Below are 27,028 nucleotides of genomic sequence, written 5' to 3'. Positions count from 1 at the left end.
AGTGCCACCAAATGAAGATCATCAAAGGTAAGGGTTTCATTTTATCTCTATTTCTGACTTGTGTAACTCTTCTATATGGCTGGTTACTGATGATTATTCTGTGCTAAGGTATGCTTTCGCCGTAAAGCATTTTTTAAATCTGACACCGTGGTTGGATTCACAAGAAGTTCATCTTTAAAACTATGTAAAATATGTTTTGTATTCTGATTTTTTTCATGAGTATTTCTGTATTTGAATTGGGCGCTCTGCAATCTCACTGGATGTTGGCCAGGTGGGATGCTAGCATCCCACATACCCTAGAGAGGTTAATCGAACAAAAGGAGTATTTGTGATGTTTAATGGACATATTGGAGTGGCAACAGAGAAGATCTTCAAAGGTAAGGCATGAATTATATCGTTATTTCTGAATTCTGTGTCGTGCCTGGCGGGTTGAAATATGAAATATGTTTTTCATGTGTTTGTTTGATGGGGTGCTGTCCTCAGATAATAGCATGTTTTGCTTTTTTTCCTTTTTGAAATCTGACACTGTGGCTGGATTAATAAGAAGTTAATCTTTAAACCAATGTATAACACTTGTATGATTTATGAATTATTATTATAAGTGTTTCTGTTTTTGAATTTGGCGCACTGCTATTTCACTGAGTGTTGTCAAGTCAATCCCGTTAACAGGATTGGCGTGCGAAGGGATCACTAAGAAGTTAATATGTAATAAAATAAAAAATTTAAGACGGAATGTAGTATGTTCAATACCGGAGATAAATAACGAAGTGCACGCCCTCACAAGACGACAGTCCAAATGGGAGCCACCCTGAAAAACTATAACTACTAACTCATTTTTCAAAAAACAAGACTGAAACCATTTCTAAAGACTGTTGACATCTAGTGGAAGCCATAGGAACTGCAATCTGGGAGGAATTCCTTTGAATATCCCATAGACAAGAATTTGAATGGCCTGCCATATACGTTCTGTTATACCCACAGACATTATTTTAACAGGTTTTAGAAATTTCAGAGTGTTTTCTATCCAATGCTAATTTCTATACAACGCTAATTATATGCATATCCTAGCTTCTGGGCCTGTCACGGTCATTATAATGAGGAGACCAAGGCACAGCTTGATAGGGCGTACATAACTCTTTTAATGAAAAGAACGAACACTGAACAAAACTATACAAAACCACAAAACAAACCGTGAAGCTATATGACTAGTGCAAACAGGCAACTAAACATAGAATAACAACCCACAAACTATCCAAGGAATATGGCTACCTAAATATGGTCCCCAATCAGAGACAACGATAAACAGCTGCCTCTGATTGAGAACCAATCTAGGCAACCATAGACATAAAAACACCTAGACTAGAAAAACCCCATTAACATACAAAAGCCCCTAGACAATACAAAAACTACACAAACCACCCTTGTCACACCATGACCTAACTAAATAATAAAGAAAACAAAGATAACTAAGGTCAGGGCGTGACAGGGCCTGAGTAACAGGCAGTTTACTTTGGGCACGTCAGTCATCCGAACTTCTGAAAACTACCCCCTAGCCTTAAGATGGCGCCAAAGAACATGGCTGATGTATTAGATTCTCCCAACCAGTTGTGCTATTTTGTCTTTTTTTTTTGCGTTTTGTCTAACTTATTTTATTACTTATTGTGTACATAATGTTGCTGCTACCATCTCTTATGACTGAAAATATCTTCTGGACATCAGAAAAGCAATTACTCACCGCGGACTGGAAGAAACTTTTTCCTTTAACGAGTTCTCCGAGTTCTCACCTCTTGGGTGAAGAAAATACGCCGGAAAAAGGTCCGCAGATTGGGAATCCTTCTGAAAATCCGGAGGCAAGCGAGTAAACTCCCACTGCCTTCCATTCTTCTTGCTTACGTGCAATCATTGAAAAATAAAATGGATGACCTACGATTAAGATTATCCTACCAACGGGACATTAAAAATTGTAACATCTTATGTTTCACAGAGACGTGGCTGAACGAAGATACGGACAATATAGAGCTAGCGGGATTTTCCATGCACCGGCAGAACAGAGACGCTACCTCTGGTAAGACGAGTGGTGGGAGGTGTGTATTTTTGTCAATAACAGCTGCTGCGCGTTGTCTAATATTAAATAACTCTCGAGGTATTGCTCGCCTGAGGTAGAGTACCTTATCTGTATTATTCATAGCCGTCTATTTACCACCACAAAATTAAGCTGGCACTAAGACTGCTCTCATCCAACTCTATAAGGCCATAAGCAAATAAGAAAATGCTCACCCAGAAGCGACACTCCTAGTAGCCGGGGACTTTAATGCAGGCAAACTTAAATCCGTTTTACCACATTTTTAACAGCAAGTCACATGTGCAACCAGGGGGGAAAACAACCTGGACCACCTTTACTCCACAAACAGAGATGCATACAAAGCTCTCCCCCACTCTCCATTTGGCAAATCTGACAATTATTGTATTCCTGCATACAAGCAAAAACTAAGCAGGAAGTACCAGTGACTCGCTCAATACGGAAGTGGTCAGATGACGCGGATGCTACACTACAGGACTGTTTTGCTAGCACAGACTGGAATGTTCTAGGATTCATCCAATGGCAATGAGGAATACACCACCTCAGTCATCGGCTTCATCAATAAGCGCATCGTTGACGTCATCCCTACAGTGACTGTACATACATATTCCAACCAGAAGCCATGGATTACAGGCAACATCCGCATAGAGCTAAAGGCTAGAGCTGCCGCTTTCAAGGAGCGGAACACTAATCCGGACGCTTATAAGAAATCCTACCAAGACCTCAGACGAACAATCAAACAAGCAAAGTGTGAATACAGGATTAAGATTGAATCCTACTACACTGGCTCTAACGCCGTTGGATGTGGCAGGGCTTGAAAAATATTACAAACTGCAAAGGGAAACCCAGACGCAAGCTGCCCAGTGACGCAAGCCTACCAGACGAGCTAAATGCCTTTTAAGCTCACTACGAGGCAAGCAACACTGAAGCATGCATGAGAGCACCAGCTGTTCTGGATGACGATAGCCGATGTGAACAAAACCTTTATTAAACAGGTTAACATTCACAAAGCCTCAGGGCCAGACAGATTACCAGGATGTGTACTCAAGGTATGTGATGAACAAACTGTCAAGAGTTTTCACTGGCATTTTCAACCTCTCCCTGACTGTGTCTGTAATACCTACATGTTTCAAGCAGACCACCATAGTCCCTGTGCCCAAGGAAGCAAAGGTAACCTGCCTAAATTATTACTGCCCCGTGGCACTCACGTCACTAGCCATGAAGTGCTTTGAAATGCTGGTCATGGCTCACATCAACAGCATCCTCCCCGACACCCTAGACCCACTCCAATTCGCATACCGCCCCAACAGATCCACAGATGACGGAATGTCAATCGCACTCCACAGCTGCACCAACAAAGCATCCTGACCGGCTGCATCACCGCCTGGCAACTGCTCGGCATCTGACCATAAGGCGCTACAGAGGGTAACGCAAATGGCCTAGTACATCCCTGGGGCCAAGCTTTCTGCCATCCAGGACCTATATAATAGGCGGTGTCAATGGAAAACGCATAAAATTGTCAGTGGCTCCAGTCACCCAAGTCATAGACTGTTTTCTCTGCTACCGCACGGCAAGCGGTACAGAGCGCCAAGTGTAGGACCAAAAAGCTCCTCAACAGCTTCTACCCCCAAGCCAAAAGACTGCTGAACAATTCATAAAATCGCCACCGGACAATTTACATTGACCCCCCTTCCCTTTTGTACACTCACTGTTTGTTACCTATGCATAGTCACTTCCCCCCCACCTACATGTACAGATTGCCTCAACTACCCTGTACCCCGGCACACTGACTCGGTACCCCCTGTATATAGCCTTGTTATTGTTATTCTTATTGTGTTACTTTTAGTATTACTTTTTATTTTAGTCTACTTGGTAAACATTTTCTCTTTCTTGAACTGCAGTTGGTTAAGGGCTTGTAAGTAAGCATTTCACTGTAAAGTCTACACTTGTTGTATTCGGGACATGTGAAATATAAAGTTTGATTTGATTTAGATGTTGTGTAATGTGACTAACATGACTTCAATTTAGAGCGTGTGCCATCCTTCAGCACAAAATGTCATCCTTGTCACGTTCGTCATAAAGATGAGACCAAGGCGCAGCGTGAGTAGAGTTCCACATGTTTTTTAATAAAACCGAAACTCAGCAAAACAAAACAAACAAGCACAAACGAAACGTGAAGCCATACGAATAGTCAGAAAGGCAACTAAACATAGAACAAGATCCCACAAACACCAAAGGGAAATGGCTACCTAAATATGATCCCCAATCAGAAACAACGATAAACAGCTGCCTCTGATTGGGAACCATATCAGGCCACCATAGACATACAAATCACCTAGACCTACAAAAACCCCAGACATACAAAAAACCCTAGACAGTACAAAAACTAGCGTACCCACCCTAGTCACACCCTGACCTAACCAAAATATAAAGAAAACCGAGATATCTCAGGTCAGGGTGTGACAATCCTTTATAAAGCACACATTTATATAATATTCGACATGTTGAGTTATGTGACATTTGAAATTGGTGATTGTCACAGCTGTGCCACTTATTGAACCCTTTATAAAGCATGACGTACGGTGATACATGCTTTGTAACACTGTAACAGCATTCAGAAGGCTTTATGAAGCCTTTATTACCTGAACGTCTTTTAAAGTGGGACCTTATAGTATAGGTCGTGCTTTAATAAGCAATTTTGTGGTCATAGTGTATTAAGGGACAAAACGTGGTGTAGATATTGAGGGGACTGAACAGTAGACGAGGCTCCGGTGGGGTCCTCCCCCGGAAATTCTTCTGACATTTGAAAACGCAATTTCCTACAATTCTACACAGTTTGACATGACTTATTATGCCTCTCTTGAGTGGTATATGGAAGAATTTTTCTGAAAACAGTATGTGGAAGGATAAGTGGAAAAATGTGTAGTTTTATAATGCAATTCTACACGTCGTCATGAGTCTGAGAGAATATTTTGCCGTTTTAAAGCAAAATTCCTGCTACACATTTTGCCATTGTAATTCATTCTAGGTCATATTTCATAGAAATCTAGAAACACTGGACAGTTACTTTAAAGGTTGACTCAGTTATAGGGCTTTAAAACTTCTTAAGAATCAGTGTCCCTTTCATGGGACGGTTGAGCTAACACAGGCTAATGCTATTAGCATGAATCACAAGAATATTTCCCAGGAATAGACATATCTAATATTGGCAGAAAGCTTCAATTCTTGTTAAACCTTATAAGTGATCACTGCATCATTATACAATGCACCATCATGCCAGGTCATTTAACGCTTAAAACAATGGATGAATAAGATATTTGGCTACAGAAGTGCTTTATGCATTCTGTATAATCTCATTGAAGTGTGTCAGAGAGAGTTTTAATTGGCAATTGCATGACATTTCACACTCAGAATGTCTACTGAAATTAGCTTTCCATGGTGCCATCGGTCACACAAAAACTCCCACTCCAATAGTCACTTTCCCTGTGACTGATAGGAAACAAATGCATGCTCAGAAATATTAAATTGCTTCTTGGACTAGGATTCAAGGGCAGACCATGAAAACAACCAGTACAGGTAATCGGTTTTAAGCCCCTGGATTCGGAACGGCACACTTGATAAACTTGATAAATCAGTTCAACTGGAAATAACTGGGCTTGGGGAGAAACACACTAGTGTTGTGCCAAAGTGACTGGATTTTAAATAGATACATTAAAGGGAATGAATCCAATGGGTCAGGGTCGACTGGCAGTAATTTTGCTGCCTGTTATTGTCAGCAGGAACCCCGCGTAGAGAGCGCGCATGAAGAGCAAGCTTGTTGCTGGAAAGCATGACGCTCTGTGGCTCTGTCCAGCGTGCACAGTGCTGAAAATATAATAAAGGACAACAACAAGGCGTCTCAACAGAGTTTTCAGTGATGAAGACTTCGAGATGGCAAAAGAAACCCATCCTGTATACCTATTTGAAGAGATGCCTACATGAAAATCCCTTTCAAGACTGCTGCTTTCTCTCGGACCTGCTGTGATTGAACTTCATCTTCTTCTATTAGGAGAAAGGGAGAGTGGATCTTTTTAGGTGCAAGAGCGGCTGTCTGCAGAAATGCCAGCCAACCTCACCGTCTCAAACAACACCGTGCTAGTTCTGGGTGCCGAAATTAACACCGCACAAACCCGGGACACCGACTATAACTTCCCTGCTCTGATATTCGGAATATTGCTAATTGTGGTCATCATTTGTGGAAATTTGCTTGTGTGCCTTAGCGTGTACAGGGAAAAAGCTTTGAAAACTACAACCAACTACTTCATAGTCAGTCTGGCTGTGGCTGATTTGATGTTGGCAGTTTTGGTTTTGCCACTGTTTATATATGTTGAGGTGAGTAATATGTCTCAAAATGGTATGGTGCCTCAGTCAAAGCCATGCATTTTATTAAGATTAAAACAATGTGACTTTATGATGATGATTCATATTAATAATATTAGTAGTAGTGATAGTATTAATCATTATAATCATTTATGATATTCATTCAAAAGGGCCAATTAATTGTGATAGGAAGCTATTTCAAATTAGAGCACATAATGTAACATTGTTTATAATGTAATATAACATCTATCAATCCAAATCACAGATTATGACAGAAAAGACCACATGTTATTAACCAATAATATCAATTGTCATTGATATTATGCATATATGTATGTATGCCATATTTACACAATTGGTTATTGTCTAACAACCTATCATCTATTGGGGCCAGGTTAATTTACATGTGTTGCAGCTGATGCAAGGTGAACACTGCACAGACTGGATGATGTGAATGCTGGAGAAACACAGTTAGCTCATTAATCCAATGGTTTGCTAAGGCATGTGTGCCTAGATTGCTGCTGTTGTCAAAGCTATTCTGTCAAAACTTCTCATTTGGCTTGCAAACACCACTGAGTATTTGAGACATGACTTCACCAGATCATACTGAATTTTCAACTTCACAAATATTTATACTATTTCTAAGTATTTCAGATACGCTTAGATCTACTGTCTATAAGTCATTACTTATAGGGGCGGCAGGGTAGCCTAGTGGTTAGAGTGTTGAACTAGTTATCGGGAAGGTTGCAAGTTCAAAAACCCTGAGCTGCCAGGGTACAAATCTGTCGTTCTGCCCCTGAACAGGCAGTTAACCCACTGTTCCTAGGCTTCATTGAAAATAAGAATTTGTTCTTAACTGACTTGCCTAGTTAAATAAAGGTAAAATAAAAAAAATGACTGTGGATTGGCAGAATTTCCCAAACCTGTAACTCAATCTAACGCCAACAACTACACAGCTGTAACTACACTGTAGGCATGAACTGTATTTGACCCCTCGGGGGATGCGTGGGTTGCCTCTCCACTGATGGGACCAAAACCCCCTGCAGCGAGTCATTGCACGGCTGCATCCCCATCCGTTCTGCCACAGCACATGCCTCAACAATCGCAGCACAATACACACATTTGTCCCAGCAGGCAGTCAACACTGGGCCGGGGAAATGAGGCTGACTAGCGCGTCCTCTCAGCCCCCCCCCCCCCTCCCTCAGCCAGACAGCCACTAGTAGCCAAGAGACCCAGCATAGGAACAATGGTTTTTCACTGACAGAACATTCCATTCCCAGGGTCACTGTCCCAAGCATCACACTGGACACCACTATGGCCCCTTCAAGAGTGCTTGATATAGCAACCAACTGGCCAGTCGGAAAGAGACCATGGATGAATCGATGGATGAAATTGGGGGGTCCTGTTCTAATTCTTTGAGAATGCATCCATCATGCCTCGCATCCCTCCTTTCCTCCTTTCCTTGGGGGGGAATGCTGATTTAACATGACTGGTGTAAAATACGATTTATGCTTGATCCGGAAATGTGGTCCGGAGACTCCGTACGTTGGGTGTGAAGCAATTGCGGAGCCTCCGAAGTCCAAGTCAAGCTCCATACCGCATCGCAGTGCACGACCCAAATTTTGTAACAATGTGGAGGGCTCCATATAACTCTGCATTGACATGATTGGTTGACGGTAGGTGGGGGCGGTACGTCCTGTATAAACACAAACTCACTTCCTTGACAACTTCCTTCACAACAGCTCTGCTCTGCTCAACGATGAGCAAGACTTTGAATGCCCTGATTTCTGCAGAGGCCACATCGCTGTAAATGCTGTTTGACTAATACAGAAACCAGATTGACCATAAATCGGCTTTATGATGGAATCTTCGCTTTCAGTGATTACTTCAAGGACTTAAAGAAGGAAACTTACAGAAAAACCACATAAATTTTGTGATCACGTGAAAACGTGACAACATGTTAAAAGCAACATGCAATAACATAAAACTACACATGTGAAAACATGATCTCGTGAAATAAGTGTGACAACATGGGGATGCAATCTTTCAACATGTGATATCATGAAACTTTCACGAGATCATGTCTTCACATGTGCTCAAATGTTGTCGCGTGTAAAGATCTGATAACATGGGGATGCAAAATTATAACATGATAAAATTAAACTACACATGACAACATTTGAACATGTGAAAGCCCAGGTATCAAATTCAATCTAGAAAGAATGTTTTATTTTAAAAAGCATAATTTACATTAATTCAATTTAAACAGTCATGGTCCCCTGGAGGTTTTGCCTAGTTCCAGGTTTGTTCCAGGGCCGTCCCCAAGGATGTTTTTAGGACTTCTCTGAACGTTGTGTCATGGTCCCCTGGAGGAGGGGAGGAGACCATGACACAACATCCCAAGAATGTCCTAAAAACATCCCTGGGTGTTGTTTTTGTTTAGTTCCCGAACTAAACAAAAACCTCCATCGGACCATGACACAAGATCCCAATAACATCCTTGGGGACACCCCTGGAACTACACAAAATCTCCAGGGAACCATGACACAACGTTTCGAGAAGGTAGTAGAAACGTCTTTGGGAATGTTACTGGAACAAAACGGAAACTTGACAAAAAGCTCCAGGGGACCATGACACATCAACCCAAGAACGTAACTGGATGAGCATGTTAGGACATTTGTAAGATGTTTTCAAGACATTTGTTTTACCAGTCGGCAGGACATCATGTGATGGTCCCAGATGGTCCTAAACCATGATAAGTAATGAAATGGTATGGGGAGGTTTAAAGTAAGTGCATGCTGTTCAGCAGAAATAATGTACAAATCTTTAATCAATCAGAATATGATTACGTTTGACATGATCACTTAGTACTGACTTGTCAATATGACCCCACCTGGGATTTTAACTCACAGCCTCTGCGTTTGGGGTACTCTGATTTTCCTGCTTCCCCACAAAGTCCCTTACACATTCATTAACAACAGTGCCTTCAGAAAGTATTCATACCCCGTGACTTCAAAATGCCTGAAAATTCTATTTTTTTATCACCCATTTACAACAGCCCATAATGACAGAGTGAAAACATGTTTTTAGATTTACAGAAATATCTCATTTACATAAGTATTCACACCCCTGCGTCAATACATGTTACAATCACTATGGCAGCGAATACAGATTTGAATCTTTCTGGGTAAGTCTCAAAGAGCTTTGCACAACTGCATTGTACAATATTTGCACATTAGTCTTCAAACAATTATTTAAGCTCTGTCAAGTTGGTTGTTGGTCATTGCTAGAAAGTAATTTTCAAGTCTTAACATAGATTTTTAAGACAATTTAAGTCAAAACTGTAACTAGGCCACTCAGAAACATTCAATGTGGTCTTGGTAAGCAACACCAGTGTATATTTGGCCTTATGTTTTAGGTTATTGTCCTGCTGAAAAGTGAATTTCAGTGTCTCCCAGTGTCTGTTGAAAAGCAGACAACCAGGTTTTCCTCTAGGATGTTGCCTGTGCTTAGCTCTATTCTGTTTCTTTTTATCCTACAAAAATCCATAGTCCTTGCCAATGACAAGCATACACATAACATGATGCAGACACTACCGTGCTTGAAAATATGAAGAGTGTCACTCAGTGATTTATTTTGTTGGATTTGGCCCAAACATAACGCTTTGTATTCAGGACATGAAGTACATTTATTTTCCACATTTATTGCAGTTTTACTTTAGTGCCTATTTGTGACGTAACTACACTGTTGTTGATCCATCCTGTTTTCTCTTATTACAGCCATTAAACTGTGTAACTTTTTTAAAGTCACCATTGGCCTCATGGTGAAATCCCTGAGTGGTTTCCTTCCTCTCCGGAAACCAAGTTAGGAAGGACACCTTTGTCTTTGTAGTAACTGGGTGTATTGATACACCATCCAAAATGGAATTAAAAGCTTCAGCATGCTCAAAGGAATATTCAATGTCTACTTCTTGTATTTTTACCCATCTACCAATAGGTACCCTTCTTTGTGAGGCATTGAAAAACCTCCCTGGTCTTTGGTTGAATCTGTGTTTGAAATTCACTGCTCAACTAACCTTACGTATAATTGTATGTGTGGGAGATGAGGTAGTCAATCAAAAATCATGTTAAATACTATTATTGCACATAGAGTGTGTCTATGCAACTTATTAGGTGACTTGTTGAGACAAGTTTTACTCCTGGATTTACAGTATTTATTCGCTTGCCACATCAGAGGGTTTGAACACTTAATGACTCAAGACCTTTTAGCATTTCATTTTTAATTCATTCGTAGAAAATTTGAAAAACATAATTCCACATTGACATTAATGGGGTATTGTGTTCATGCCAGTGGCAAAATCTCAATTCAATATATTTTTTATTCCAGACTGTAACACTACAAAATGTGGAAAAAGTCAAGGGGTTTGAATACTTTCTGAAGGCACTGTATAATACATCTCTGCACTTAGCAAAAGAGTTCCATCTGCATTGCTATTTTAGTTAATCAGTTAATAGTCAGTTAGTCTGACTAGTCTTTCATCATTGATATAATTGACTTATTTGTAGCAATTTGAGGGTTTTCTGTATTTTTAACAAAGCTAAGATTTAGTTTTAAGTCCAAAGTGTCGGAATACAGGTGAATTGTATTCAGTCATTGTCACAGACATGGTGGCGTAGCAGGAAGATCGGAATGCCGTAAACCAAGAGATTCAAATCCCAGGTGAGGACATGTTCAATAATAATTGCTGTATAAATTATGGCTGGGCAGTAAACTGTATTTTACTACATAGCAGTAGGCCTATTGATGCAGATAGGACTGTACTGTGCAGCAGGGCACGAGCAAAGAGCTCAGCTTCAAAATGTTAGTGATCCAATTAGAGATAGGCTACCTGAGCCCTGCTCATACCCTAGTTATTGATGAAAAAAGGTCATCTACCTAGAAATCGGCACAATGCCCCGTGTGGCGAAACTAAAGACTGCCATTGAATCTATTGAAAATAAACTGAACAAAAACATAAACTCAAAATGCAATAACTTCAAATATTTTACTGAGTTGAAGTTCATATAAGGAAATGAGTCAATTGAAATAAATGCATTAGTCCCTAATCCATGGATGTTACATGACTGGGAATACAGATATGCATCTGCTGGTCACAGATACCTAAAAAGGGTAGGGGTACACACTGTCGTACATGTCGATACAGAGCATCCCAAACATGCTCAATGGGTGACATGTCTGGTGAGTATGCAGGCCATGGAAGAACTGGAAAACGTTCAGCTTCCAGAAATTGTGTACAGATCCTTGCAACATGGGGTTGTGCATTATGTTGAAACCTGAGGTGATGTCAGCGGATGAATGGCACAACAATGGGCCTCATGACTTGGTCATGCTATCTCGGTGCATTCAAATTGCCATTGATAAAATGCAATTGTGTTCATTGTCCGTAGCATATGCCTGCCCATACCATAACCCCACCGCCACCATGGGGCACTCTGTTCACAATGTTGCCATCAGCAAACTTCCCGCCCACAAGACGCTTTGCACGCTGTCTGCCATCTGCCCGGTACAGTTGAAACCAGGATTCATCCTCGAAGAGCACATTTCTCCAACATGCCAGTGGCCATTGAAGGTGAGCATTTGCCCACTAAAGTCGATTATGACGTTGACGAGCACGCAGATGAGCTTCTATGAGACTGTATCTGACAGTTTGTGCAGAAATTCTTCTATTGTGCCAATCCAGTTTCATCATCTGTCCAGGTGGCTGGTCTCAGACGATTCCGCTGGTGAAGAAACTTGAGACATCTGTGGCATTGTGTTGTGTGACAAAACTGAACATTTTACAGTGGCCTTTTATTTTCCCCAGTACAAGGTGTACCCTTGTAATAGTCATGCTGTTTAATCAGCTTTTTGATATGCCAACCCTGTTAGGTGGATTAATTATCTTGATAAAGGAGAAATGCTCACTAACAGGGACGTTAACACATTTTTGCACAACGTTTTAGAGAAATAAGCTTTTTGTGCATATGGAAGATTTCTGGGATCTTTTATTTCAGCTCATGAACGTTGTGACCAACACTTTACGTGTTGCGTTTATATTTGTGTTAAGTATACGTCATGGTCATAAAATATAATCATTTTTCTGATAAAGGAAAATTGACTTTTTCACAAAATGGAGGCATTCATAGACAAAAACGTGTGGAACAGTGTGGGAATGATAATGAGTGAAGAAAATACAGAAATAGATGAAAATGCAGAGAAAGATTTTTGGTTGAAGTTTGATTGATAAAACAATCCGAAGAGAGAGAGACCCATTAAAACAACTTAGAATGTATTTGTTGCCACCCTATGGTCATGCACTACTCATATAAATAGCTGTTATTATTCAAAAACATAAAATAACATCATACTGTCAAAAATTAGAACAATATTGTGATATATTTTGGCCATATCGTCCAGCCCTAGTATAAATAATAATACACAATGTAATCATGTATGTCAAAGTGAGTCATATATGCAATTTGAAAACACTCTAAATTAAACACTTGTTTGTGTGTTTTCTAACGACTCGTTTTTGTTTGCAGGGCATCACAAAAATGTGCACGTGAAAATTTGAATCCACATGTGAAAGGTTGGGTTCATAAACATGTGAAAATCCACGTGAAGTTTCATGTGAATTATCATCACCTGAGAAATATTCAAAAAACGCATGCCTTTAAATGATATGACATGAGAATTCATGTAATTTTTCACGTGAAATTCATGTGGTTTTTCCGTAATGGGAATGATGGAAGGAGAAATGTGTTTTTACATGTTATTGGAACAGAGCCACATGTTACACGTTACATGACAGTGAACACATGTCCCCAACCTGGCAGCCAAATCAGAGAGAAAGAAGTTATTAATAACAAGCCAATTAAAATATGTGATTAGAATACCGTTAAAATCATCTAAATTGTGTCAAGGCCAAAACTTGTCATAACTGACATATGCTCCACGCCTGCAATTTCCAATCAGCCAGAGGGGCTTCACTCTGCTCAGCTCTATGATAGAGCTGCAGCAGCGCTAATGAGGAAATTGATTTCACACACAGCCAATCTGGTGGGTGCAGAACGCTAGCCAAGGGCGAGACCTTGTGGAAGTCATCAGAGGGCAGGGAGGGGCAAAGGGTAGTCAGCAGACCTTGGCTTTATCTCAATTAATCTTTCCACGATTCCTTGCATCCTATGTCCTTGCCTCCTTCTCAACCATACCGAAGGAGCATATCGAAGGTCATTACCCTATCACATTCTTTCATGTGTTTTGAGAAAGAGATGAGGAGAAAGGCAGCTTGGAATCAAGGAAAGATTGAGAAAGAGACAAAGTTATTTTTAAGTTCAGTGATGTTGCCTGTCTGACCGTGTGTGTTTGCTGCTCTGTTTCAGTTCCAGGGTGGTCTGTGGTCACTGAACATGCATGTCTGCGACGGCCTGATGACAATGGACGTGATGCTGTGTACGGCCTCCATATTCAACCTCTGCGCCATCAGCATCGACAGGTTATCGACCTTTAACTCTCTGTTAACATTCGGTCCGACCTCTCAGGTGGTGGTCAAAGCGCTGACATCAAGTGTGACTTATGACAGAAACAGCCCTGCAATACAAGCATGAGTCGATTCATTGATATCCCCCCCATGATGTTTGAGCTAGGTCAAGTTCACTAAAATAATCTATGGATTCCAATTAACTTTCCTACCCTGTGTCCGAATGTTTGAGCCATTGAATACCAATACTAACATGTTCTCTCCCAAAGCACTTTGCTGGGAGTTGTGCTGGCAGCGTTAGCAGCACAAGGGAGGAGACCCCTGCTGCTTTTGCTATCAGCCCAAGTCATAGGTTATAGTGTCTCCTCCACTAGATAGGATTAGGAAAATAACCATATCTCCAGCAATGACCTGTCATCTCTCTCTTCCCCCTTTCTTCCTGAAACCACTCAGTGTTAACGGAAAGCACAAATGAAGCAGAGAGAGAAAAACTTACAAGAAATAAAACCTCAGGATAAAATATGTTTCCATTTGATAAACTGGTAGCATTTGCATGGGAACATTAGCTGATAAATTTATCCTTTTCATTGCTCACTGTTACAACGCCTATCATTGACTTTAAGATATATAGGGCCTGTTGAGGTATTTGTTGCCTCTGTGTTGCCTGTAGCCAAGAAAACCTCATTAGCATTCACACAAATGGGAATAATATAATTTTTTAAATAAATTAAAGCCTACCAAAGGATCCAAACACATGCCCCTTTCCATAAAAGACTGCCCAGGTGAATTCAGGTGAAGGCTATGATCCCTTATTGATGTCCACTTCAATCAGTGTAGATGAAGAGGAGGAGACAGGCTAAAGAAGGATTTTTAAGCCTTGAGACCAATGACACATTGGTTTTGTATGTGTGCTATTAGGAGGGTGAATGGGCAAGACAAATTATTTAAGTGCCTTTGAACGGGGAATGGTAGTAGGTGCCAGGCGCACCAGTTTGAGTGTGTCAAGAACTGCAACGCTGCTGGGTTTTTCACGCTCAACAGTGTCCCGTGTGCATCAATAATGGTCCACCACCCAAAGGACATCAAGCCAACTTGACACAAATGTGGGAAGCATTGGAGTCAACATGGGCCAGCATCCCTGTGGAACACTTTTGACACCTTGTAGAGTCCATGTCCCGAAGAATTGAGGCTGTTCTGAAGGTGTTCCTAATGTTTTTTTGCACTCAGTGTACATAATATATTTGTGTCAAAGGTAATGTACTAGAACAAGTATCAAATTCATTCCACGGAAGGACGAGTGTCTGTTTTCGGTCCTCCCTTGTTTGATGAGTTAAGGTTGCTGATTAGTTAAACTCCCCTCACCTGGTTGTACAGGTCTTAATTGGACACAAATTGAAAGGGAAAAACAGCAGACACCCTGCCCTCAATGGAATGAGTTTGACACCCCTGTACTATAATAAACAAAAATATAAACGCACCATGGAAAGTGTTGGTCCCATGTTTCATGAACTGAAATAAAAGATTCCAGAAATGTTCCATATGCACCAAAAATATTATTTATCTCAAATTGTGTGCACACATTAGTTTTCATCCCTGTTAGTGAGCATTTCTCCTTTGCCAAACAGCATGATCATTACACAGGTACACCTTGTGCTGGGGACAATAAAAGGCCACTCTAAAATGTTCAGTTTTGTCACACAACACAGTGCCACAGATGTTCTGAGGGAGTGTGTCATTGACATGCTGACTGTAGGAATGTCCACCAGAGCTGTTGCCAGAGAATGCCATGTTCATTTATCTATCCGTAAGCCATCTCCGTAGTTTTCGAGAATTTAGCAGTAGCTCCAACCGGCCTCACAACCGCAGACCATGTGTAACCACGCCGGCCCAGGCCCTTCACATCCTGCTTCTTCAGCTGCGGGATCGTCTGAGACCAGCCAACCAGACAGCTCATGAAACTGAGGAGTACTTCTGTCTGTAATAGAGACCAGCCCTAAAAACTAATTCTGATTGGCTGGTCCTCCCAGGCCTCCTCATGGCTGTGCCCCTGCTCAGTTGTGTCAAATCCATAGATTAGGGCCTAATGAATTCATTTTAGTTGACTGATTTCCTTCTATGAAATGAAACTCAGTAAAATCTTTGAAATTGTTGCTTGGTGCGTTTATATTTTTGTTTAGTATATAATGATAGATCAAAGGAAATCATTAATGAATGTCTCTCTTCTACAAAGAGAAAACATAGTGAATACAGCTCCTCTCAATCTTTTCTCTGGTATATATTTTAATTCAGGTTCATCGCTGTCTCCATTCCACTCAACTACAACCTTAAGCATGTTGATCAGAGACAGATCTTCCTGCTCTCCGCCACGTGGATCCTGGCCTTGGCAGTGGCCTCACCCGTCATGTTTGGCATCCAAAACGTCCCGCAGCGGGACTCTACAGAGTGTAAACTGGAGGACGACAACTTTGTGGTCTACTCCTCTGTCTGCTCTTTCTTCATTCCCTGTCCCATCATGCTCCTCCTCTACTGCGGCATGTTCCGGGGATTGAGGAGGTGGGAGGAGGCACGCAAGGCCAAGCTGAGGAGCAGCATCCTGGTCTGTAGGAAGTTCCAGGACGCAACTGCCTCACTGCCCCCGCTGGACTCCCTGCCTCCTCCTCTACCCCCAATTATCAAGAGGAAGGAGCTAACAGACATGAAGCCAGAGCTAAAGGATATTAATCTGGAAGAGCTGGACCCTTACCCCCTAGATTCTCCAGACGGCCCCTATAATAACTCCTCACCAGACACACCAGACCGCCCCTATAACAACTCGTTAACAACTACAGAGTACAAGGACGGCCCTGTGCCCACCGTGGTGGCCTACTCTAACATTGGGTACAACCTCCACCCCCAAACCGACCCTCACCAGAAGAAGAGGGCCAAGATTAATTGTCGAGAGAGGAAGGCCATGAAGGTGCTTCCTGTCGTTGTGGGTGAGTTGGATCATTTTTGTTTTCTTATCTGTTTGGTTGGCACTTTGCACTTTTTCTATTATGGTAACACTGTTGGTTGGGCACTGATGCAACTGTTAATGTAACTGTTGTAATAACTAAATGTACTCTGAACAAACAAAGCCACACAACAACCGCAAAATATTAATTGTAAATATATTCATGGTCAATCTTCTGTGCATTGTGCGGTCTGAGTCATCACCAAGAGAACTAGCCAGATGATTCCGACCCTACTGTTACGCTTGTTTACACTGAGCTGCACTGGGATCGGAACGCCATTATGGTTATATTAAGATACCACGAAGCAGGTGCGAGATATGGGTCGAGAGAAGTACACTACATGACCAAAAGTATGTGGACACCTTCTTGTCGAACACCAAAATCATGGTCATTAATATGGAGTTGGTCTGCCTTTGCTGCTGTAACAGCCTACACTCTTCTGGGTAGGCTTTCCACTAGATGTTTGAACATTGCTGCAGTGACTTGCTTCCATTCAGCCACAAGAGTATTAGTGAAGTCGGGCACTGATGTTGGACGATTATGTCTGGCTCACAGACAGCATTCCAATTACTCCCAAAGGTGTATGATTGAGTTAAGGTCAGAGCTCTGTGCAGGCCAGTCAAGTTCATCCACACTGATCTCGACAAACCATTTCTGTATGGACCTCGCTTTGTGCATTGTCATACTGAAACAGGAAAGGGCCTTCCCCAAACTTTTGCCACAAAGTTGGAAGCAGAGAATTGTCTAGAATGTCATTGTATGCTGTAGCATTAAGATTTCCCTTCATTGGAACTAAGGGGCCTAGCCCAAACCATAAAAAAACAGTCCCAGACCATTATACCTCCTCCACCAAACGTTACAGTCGGCACTATGCATTTGGGCAGGTAGCGTTCTCCTGGCATCCTCCGAACCCAGATTAGTCCGTTGGACTGCCAGATGGTGAAGCGTGATTCATCACTCCAGAGAATGCGTTCCACTGAAAGTCCAATGGCTGTGAGCTTTACGACACTCCAGCCAATGCTTGGCATTGTGTATGGTGATCTTAAGCTTCTGTGCGGCTGTTCGGCCATGGAAAACAATTTCATGAAGCTACCGGCGAACAGTTCTTGTGCTGACGTTGCTTCCAGATGCAGTTTGGAACTCAGTAGTGAGTGTTGCAACGAAGGACTGATGATTTTAACATGCGCTACAAGCTTCAGCACTCAATGGTCCCAGTGAAAAGGGTATATTTCCAGAATTTTGTTTTGTATTTCTGCGTGAGGTACAGTGGCATATCCCATCCCGGCATTGAGGTACAGTTGAAATCGGAAGTTTACATACACCTTAGCCAAATACATTTAAACTCAGTTTTTCACCATTCCTGACATTTCATCCTAGTAAGAATTCCCTGTTTTAGGTCTGTAAGGATCACCACTTTATTTTAAGAATGTGAAATGTCAGAATAATAGTAAAAATAATGATTTATTTCAGTTTTTATTTATTTCATCACATTCTCAGTGGGTCAGAAGTTTACATACACTCAATTAGTATTTGGAGCATTGCCATTAAATTGTTTAACTTAGGTCAAACATTTCAGGTAGCCTTCCACAAGCTTCCCACAATAAGTTGGGTGAATTTTGGCCCATTCCTCCTGACAGAGCTGGTGTAACTGAGTCAGGTTTGTAGGCCTCCTTGCTCGCACACACTTTCTCAGTTCTGCCCACACATTTTCTATGGGATTGAGGTCAGGGCTTTGTGATGGCCACTCCAATACCTTGACTTTGTTGTCCTTAAGCCATCTCGCCACAACTTTGGAAGTATGCTTGGGGTCGTTGTCCATTTGGAAGACCCATTTCCACATAATTTTCCTGACACATGATGCAATCTATTTTGCACCAGTCGCTCCTGCAGCAAAGCACCCCCACAACATGATGCTGCCACCCCCGTGCTTCACGGTTGGGATGGTGTTCTTCGGCTTGCAAGCCTCCCCGTTTTTCCTCCAAACATAACGATGGTCATTATGGCCAAACAGTTCTATGTTTGTTTCATCAGACCAGAGGACATTTCTCCAAAAAGTACGATCTTTGTCCCCATGTATATTTGCAAACCGTAGTCTGGCTTTTTTTATGGTGGTTTTGGAGCAGTGGCTTCTTCCTTGCTGAGCGGCCTTTCAGGTTATGTTGATATAGGACTCGTTTTACTGTGGATATAGATAATTTAGTACCTGTTTCCTCCAGCATCTTCACAGGGTCCTTTGCTGTTGTTCTGGGATTGATTTGCACTTTTCGCACCAACGTATGTTCATCTCTAGGAGCCAGAATGCGTCTCTTCCTGAGCGGTATGACAGCTGCATGGTCCCATGGTGTTCATACTTGTGTACTATTGTTTGTACAGATGAACATGGTACCTTCAGGCGGTTGGAAATTTCCCCCAAGGATGAACCAGACATGTGGAGGTCTTACATTTTTTTCTTCTGAGGTCTTGGCTAATTTCTTTTGATTTTCCCATGATGTCAAGCAAAGAGGCACTGAGTTTGAAGGTAGGCCTTGGAAAACATCCACAGGTACACCTCCAATTGACTAAAATGATGTCAATTAGCCTATCAGAAGTTTCTAAAGCCATGACAGTTACATATTTCTTACGTCTAAATAAACAGGGTCATTATTGGGCCTAACAAGTTATTATAATACCATTTAGCGAATACTGGCTAATTAACTTAAACGTAATCCTTTATCCAATCATCATGTAAGGTTTACCTGTGCCCTTAAGACCTAGAAATGATGTTATCCCTACAGCATCACCATTTTGTTGGTAGAGTGTTCAGCCTTCTGACTGGAAGTATGGAACCAGAAATACACCTGAGCAAAGATACTTGTACAGGATAATGTATTATCAAAATTGAATGACAATTATCCGGGGCATGGCCATTTCTAGCATTTCACATATTCTTCATGCAGTTTCCTTGCCTGTGAGAACTTGTGCAACTGCTTTAAGCCAGAGAGCCAATCCTGTAGTCTGTTCCAGTAGACAAACACACACACACACACACACACACACACAACCCCACAGGGTACAGGCAGAGGGCATGACAGGAAATTATTCTGGATGATCCTTCCCTTCCCCATGCCAAAATCATCCATACTGCAAAGTCGTACACTAAAGGAACAGCACACACACACACACAAATAAATACTGAGCAAAATGTCTTATAGGGCAGATGGAGAACAAGGGAAAAGGGGGAGAAAGATAAGGGGGGAGGAGAGAGGAGAAAGAGAGAGAAACACTCAATGACCTCGATCAGCCTTGTTTCCTTGTGCCATCTTTGAGTCCATCTGTCCAGGGATGGTGTGTATTAATGGTGTGTATTAATGGAGTTGGTGTATTTATTGAAAAGGCAGAACTGAAGCATGGCCTATATACTATGGCATTTGAGGATAAAACCCGGTGTCAATTAAATAGATTTGACATACAGGTTGATCAAATCTAAATCATGCGACAAACAGAAGAAGTCGTCTAGACCAAGGTATTCTCAAAGTGGGATCAGTGGCGGTACTGCATTTCATTTCATATTTTTTATGAATATTACTAACAGATGAAATTACTTTCAACCAAGGGATCCATGAAATACGTTTCAAGTGTGTCATACAATACAGTGTAACATTATTCATCTACAATTTTGATGGGAGACTGTTACGGAGGAGCGTAAATGTTTTTTTAGGCTGGATCATGTTGTTGAATTGTATTTAATTGTTGTACGTTTTAATTCTGTAAGGTACTGATTGTTGCTGCCTTCTTGAAAAAGAGATTCTGGATCTCATTGGGCTTTTCCTGGTTAAATAAATGTTAAATAAAAATGTCTAAATGATGTTCTTAACCCTGGGCCTGGTTGGCTCACAGGGATATTGGTATCCACACTACTCAATTATCAGCTTTTCAACTCAAACTAATACCCCAAAATGTTATATATATATATATATACAGTACCAGTCAAAAATTTGGACACACCTACTCATTCATGTTTTTTCTTTATTTTTTACTATTTTCTACATTGAAGAATATTAGTGAAGACATCAAAACTATGAAATAATGCATATGGAATCATGTAGTATTCAAACAAAAAAGTGTTAAAAACAAATTTGAGTTTCTTCAAAGTACCCACCCTTTGCCTTGATGACAGCTTTGCACACTTTTGGCATTCTCTCAACCAGCTGAACTACTCACCTGGAATGCATTTCAATTAACAGATATGCCTTGTTAAACGTTAATTTGTGGAATTTCTTTCCTTCCTAATGCATTTGAGCCAATCAGTTTTTTTTGTGACAAGGTAGAGGTGGTATACAGAAGATTGTCCTATTTGGTAAAATACCAAGTCCATGTTATATGAAACTGGCTCTCATGAGGACCGCCACAGGAAAGGAAAACCCAGAGTTACCTCTGCTGTAAAGGATTAGTTCCTTGGAGTTAACTGCACCTCAGATTGCAGCCCAAATAAATGCTTCACAGAGTTCAAGTAGCAGACACATCTCAACATCAACTGTTCAGAGGAGACTGTGTGAATCAGGATTTCAGGGTCGATTTGCTGCAAAGAAAACACTACGAAAGGACACCAATAAGAAGAAGAGACTTGCTTGAGCCAAGACACACGAGCAATAGACATTAGATGGGTGGAAATCTGTCCTTTGGTCTGATGAGTCCAAATTTGAGATTTTTGGTTCCAACTGCCATGTCTTTGTGAGACGCAGAGTATGTGAACGGATGATCTCCACATGTGTGGTTCCCACCGTGAAGCATGGAGGAGGAGGTGTGATGTGTGGAGGTGCTTTGTCTGTGACACTGTCAGTGATTTATTTGGAATTCAAGGCACAATAACCAGCATGGCTACCACAGAATTCTGCAGCGATACGCAATCCCATCTGGTTTGCGCTTAGGGGACTATCATTTTGTTTTTTTAACAGGACAATTATCCAAAACACACCTCTAGGCTGTGTAAGGGCTCTTTGACCAATAAGGAGAGTGATGGATTTCTGCATCAGATGACCTGACCTTCGCAATCACTTGACCTCAACCCAATTGAGATGGTTTTGGATGCGTGTGACCGCAGAGTGTAGGAAAAGCAGCCAAGAAGTGCTCAGCATAAGTGGGAATTCCTTCAAGACTGTTGGAAAAGCATTCCAGGTTTTTTATTTAATTTATTTAACTAGGCAAGTCAGTTAAGAACAAATTCTTATGTACCCGGACAATTATTTACAATAACCCGGACGACGCTGGGCCAATTGTGCGCCGCCCTATGGCACTCCCAATCACGGCCGGTTGTGATACAGCCTGGATTCGAACCTATCTTAGTGCCTCCAGCACTGAGATAGAGTGTCATTTACCTCTGCGCCACAGGTGAAGCTGGTTGAGAGAATGCCAAGAGTGTGAAAAACTGTCAACAAGGCAAAGGGTGGCTACTTTCAAGAATCTCAAATTTAAAATATATTTTGAATTGTGTGTGTAGCACTTTTTTGGTTACTACATGATTCAATATGTGTTATTTCATAGTTTTGATGTCTTTACTACCATTCTACAATGTAGAAAATATTAAAAGAAAGAAAGATTGAGTAGGTGCGTCCAAACTTTGGACTGCTACTGTATATATACATAAACGCGCTGTAATTTAAGCTTTAAAACTGCAAAGTTTTCTCTCTGCCTCACAGAAAAATGTGTATAATTGCAGGATATTAGCTTTAAAGCTGCAACAACAAAACATCTCTTTGCCCAGTGACAAAATGTGTACAATTGCAGGATATCAGCTTGAAAATGGCAACATTTTCTCTCCAATGCCAAGAGGCGGGCCTTTTACATGTTCTCTCCCAGGGCCTGAGATTTGGTTCGTCCAGTCTTGCACTGTAGACGTCATAGTAAAACTCCTTGTAGACTATTTGTATTACACTCAAGTTGTTTTCTGACTATGAGGGGGTCCCTGATGAATTTGCAATCACAAAAGGGGTCCCCGGACCCAAACAGTTTGAGAACCCCTGATGTAGACTGCAAAGAGTTATGTGGGTAAAATACATAGACATGCCTCAAAGTCAGGGGGTGTCTGACAATAAGGGACTCTCCTTTGAGAGACAACACCATTCCAACTAGCCTCACTCAACCTCATATCCCTCCCTTTATTTAATAGTCAAATCAAATTGTATGTCACATGCGCCGAATACAACAGATGTAGATCTTACAGTGAAATGCTTACTTACAAGCCCTTAATTAACCAACAATGCTGTTTTGAGAAAAATGAGTGTTGATAATTGATAAGTACATTTTTATTAATTTTTTATAATTAAAGAGCAGCAGTAAGATTACAGTAGCCTCACTACTGTATATACAAGGGGTACGGGCACAGAGTCAATGTGCGGGGGCACAGGTTAGTCGAGGTAATTGAGTTAAGGTAATTCGAGGTAATTGTATAGCTGTTAAGAAGTCTTTTGGACCTAGACTAGGTGCCCCGGTACCCTTTGACGTGTGGTATTAGAGAGAACAGTCTATGACTAGGGTGGCTGGAGCCTTTGTCATTTTGTAGGGCCTTCCTCTGACAGCGCCTGGTATAGAGGTCCTGGATGGCAGGAAACTTGGCCCCAGTGATGTACTGGACCATACGCACTACCCTCTGTAGTGCCTTGCGGTCAGAGGCTGAACAGTTGCCATACCAGGCAGTGATGCAACCATCTCGATGGCGCAGTAGGAGGTGATGATGGCAGGATTGGCAGGAGTGATGGCAGGAGTGATGGAGCTGTCTGGTAGGAATGAACTCAGAAACACATTATTACATTAGATAAGGCGTTCTTAATACTGGTCCTGGGGGACCCACAAGGGGACCAGGTTTTAATAAGACACCCTACATTAGATGACTTGGACACTTTATCCATAGCTTGAGTTCCTTTGAGATAGCTGCATTTTTGGGGGGATAAAATCTAATCAGATTTCTGCCTCACATTATGTTGTTCAGCCAAAGGCCTCCCTCCACAGTAAGTGAATGAGTTGGAGAAAGGAAAGCCCAGCTTCCAAAGGGAGTTGACGCTCAGAGCAGGGATATGTCAAAAATGACACCTTTATTCCCTATATAGTGCAATACTTTTGACCGGACCTCTATGGGACATGGTCAAAAGTAGTGCACTATAAGGAATAGGGTGACATCTGGGACCCAACCCAGACCTACCCAGCATGCAACAGTTAGTGTCTATCTATCTATCACTCATCCTAATGTTCATTCTAGATATTAATAGAAATCCCATCAGCATTTCTGAATTATTCAGCCAAGCAGGTGGCTAGGCAGGGAAGCTGCCTGGCAGGTGTACTTCTTTACATACAAACATAATTCGATCTGGGGCAGTTCTATCAAGCTTAACTGATGGATCCGTATCTGAAGTATTCCTCGTGCGTTTTGCTCATGTTTGAGCAATTGGTTCATGTATGGGCAAGCGTATGATCTTAAATGCCGTTTGTCAATTTACAATACAGAATGGGGCTGACTTCCCCCTACTGTATATCCACCATTAGCATAGTTCTAACAACCCTTGCTATCCCTCTGATATGGAAATGACCTGTTGTAAGTATTTCTGTAAATAGCAGTTTTACCTACAGTATATCATTAGGATATGATCACACTTCATGATGCAGGTGTAATTTAGGCTCAGTGGAAGAAGAAAAAAACGTAATCCTATCAGCAGGGTCTCTTCAGACTACTTCAATCTGAAATACAGCCATCTGAATGGAGCCCTAAGAGGGTAAACTGTATTTATAGGGCCCAATCTTTGATTTTGATTGCGTTTGACTTATTGCTAGCTAGATCTATTCCCACTCGCCACTCAATGATGTCCTCAAAGTAAGACTCATGATATATTTAGCAATTCCTGTGTTATTAAATTGGTTTTGAGTCCCAAATGGCACCCCATTTACTATAAATTGCACTACTTTTTTACCATGGGCCCTGGTCAAAAGTGGTGCACTGTAAAGGGAATAGGGTGCCATTTGAGTCCGAGTATGATCTTATTTTGAGCCAATTTGCTACAGCAGGAGAATAATCTGGCAGCAACAGGAAATGTTAATTGTTATGTGGATTATAATATTACTGGACATTTTTGTAGGGGAAAATCAAGTTTGAAATTTCTAAGTGGAAATTACACATTTCAGAAGCATTTTTAAACCTCAAATGCACTACACATTTAAAATGTTCTGCATTGCAGGAAAGTTAAGATCCTACATATGTAGTAATAAAGAGTTTCAAGCCTGTGTCAGCCTGACATATAATCGTTTCATAAATGAGGGAAGTCTATAGGTGTCATTTTACTGCTATCCCTGTGGTTTACGATTTCTTAAGCAGAAATCTAAAGAGCCTCAGTATAAACCTCCCACTTTGTGGTGTGTGTGTGTGTGTGTGTGTGTGTGTGTGTGTGTGTGTGTGTGTGTGTGTGTGTGTGTGTGTGTGTGTGTGTGTGCGTGCCTGCGTGCGTACCGTGTACCTATGTTCCTACGTTTGTGAGTACCGCGTACCTGTTTTCCTACGTGTGCGTGCACCTTGTGTGTCTGCTTGTGTATGTGCCTGACTGCCTGTATGTGTGTGTCTATTCCATCCCAGGTGCCTTCCTGTTCTGCTGGACCCCGTTCTTCGTGGTCCACACCATGCGGGCCCTGTGTGCCACCTGTTACATCCCCCCATGGCTGATGAGCATCGTCACCTGGCTGGGCTACGTCAACAGCGCCCTCAACCCCATCATCTACACAGTTTTCAACACAGAGTTCAGGAACTACTTCAATAAATTCCTCCACAGCTGCTGTATATACCGATAGACAAGATGAGCACAACTAGCCTGGTCCCAGATTTGTCATCATGACAAGGAACTCCTATGGTCATTGTCATTTCTATTGTCGTTGTAACTCATATGGTCATTGACAACACAGCAAAAACAGATCTGGGACCAGGCTGAGGCACCACCGCTGATGAATGGACAAAAAAAGCACAATGAACAATACCATTGTAAGATGTTACGATATCAAATGTGTGCTTTGCTGTACAGAAAATCTTGCGATTGCATATTTTTCTCCCACTTGGGATTTTATTTTTTTCTGTTGATAAATGCTTGTGATTTATCCTATTGTGACAGCAATGTTGTTTGTCAGCTTACCATATGTTGTTTCCATGTTTTATGTGGAAAGCTTTGTGGTAAGGAATTGCATTGAATCCCTCCAACTAAAAAAGGTGCTAAGAAATACCAGCAAGGCATCAATTTCTTAGATTATTAGTGGTAATTAAATTGTATCTTTAAGATTACTTATTTTTCTCACTTAAATTAGGACTTCTGTCCCTAAACTGTGTGGACATTAAGGACCGGGGTTAGAACACTGCGTCATTGACAAAAATAAAAATAAAACACTTCTCCACACAACCATGATTATACTGCAAATCCTAATCCAACTCCTGACTGAGTCTGACAAAGATCCCCACAACAAAATTAAACCTCATCCAAAAATATCCCTCTCGCCCATACGGAAATTGAGGCTTTTGACAAACGGACAAAGTGATTAAAAAAAAGGGCTAAATAACAAATACAGTTTCCTCTCTGTTGCCTAGCAGCACAAATCATGTATCCAATACAAGAAAAAAAAACAACAACAAGAGTTTCATGGTTCAAATCCAAGGAGAAAGCTTTAAGAGGGAGGATGAAATATGATGGAGCAATTTCAGACACCATCTGCTTGCAATGTGACAAGTATTGACAGAGTAATTTACATTCGCAAACTTCTCCCCCAGGATGATTGGTCCATCAGCCACATGTGGGGGACAGAGGTTAGCCTAGCAACAACAACAGGTGGAGAAAGAATTAAAAACATTAGACCTATTTCAAATCAGGGCAGTGAAAACTAGCTCTGCAGCATTTATGAGCTAACATAAATGTCAAATGCAATTCAGGGCATTTAGAGGAGTGACTGGAAATGGTAATCACCCTGTGTATCTATGACTCAGATTACATCATGGGTGTGTGAGTTGGAAGATTTAATGTCAGTCCTTCCATAAACGTTGTTTTTCCACAAACCCCCTTATGACAAGTCTCCCTTACACTA

At 41.4% G+C, this 27,028-nt stretch overlaps 1 protein-coding gene across 1 annotated transcript; it reads left to right on the top strand.

Moving 5' to 3' along the window:
* Positions 1–6,142: 6,142 nt before the first annotated feature.
* On the top strand, positions 6,143–26,764 carry LOC110492890 (dopamine receptor D4). The gene is made up of 4 exons (XM_021567361.3): positions 6,143–6,451; positions 13,861–13,973; positions 16,248–16,933; positions 25,545–26,764. Exons 1-4 carry the CDS (start codon positions 6,179–6,181, stop codon positions 25,754–25,756), a joined length of 1,284 nt encoding a protein of 427 aa, XP_021423036.3. The 5' UTR covers positions 6,143–6,178; the 3' UTR covers positions 25,757–26,764.
* Positions 26,765–27,028: the final 264 nt, after the last annotated feature.

The sequence above is a fragment of the Oncorhynchus mykiss genome, chromosome 2 (assembly GCF_057628025.1).
Source record: "Oncorhynchus mykiss isolate SJ-2025 chromosome 2, ASM5762802v1, whole genome shotgun sequence".
Lineage (NCBI taxonomy): Eukaryota > Metazoa > Chordata > Actinopteri > Salmoniformes > Salmonidae > Oncorhynchus > Oncorhynchus mykiss.
This window is presented reverse-complemented; position numbering and strand designations above follow the sequence as displayed.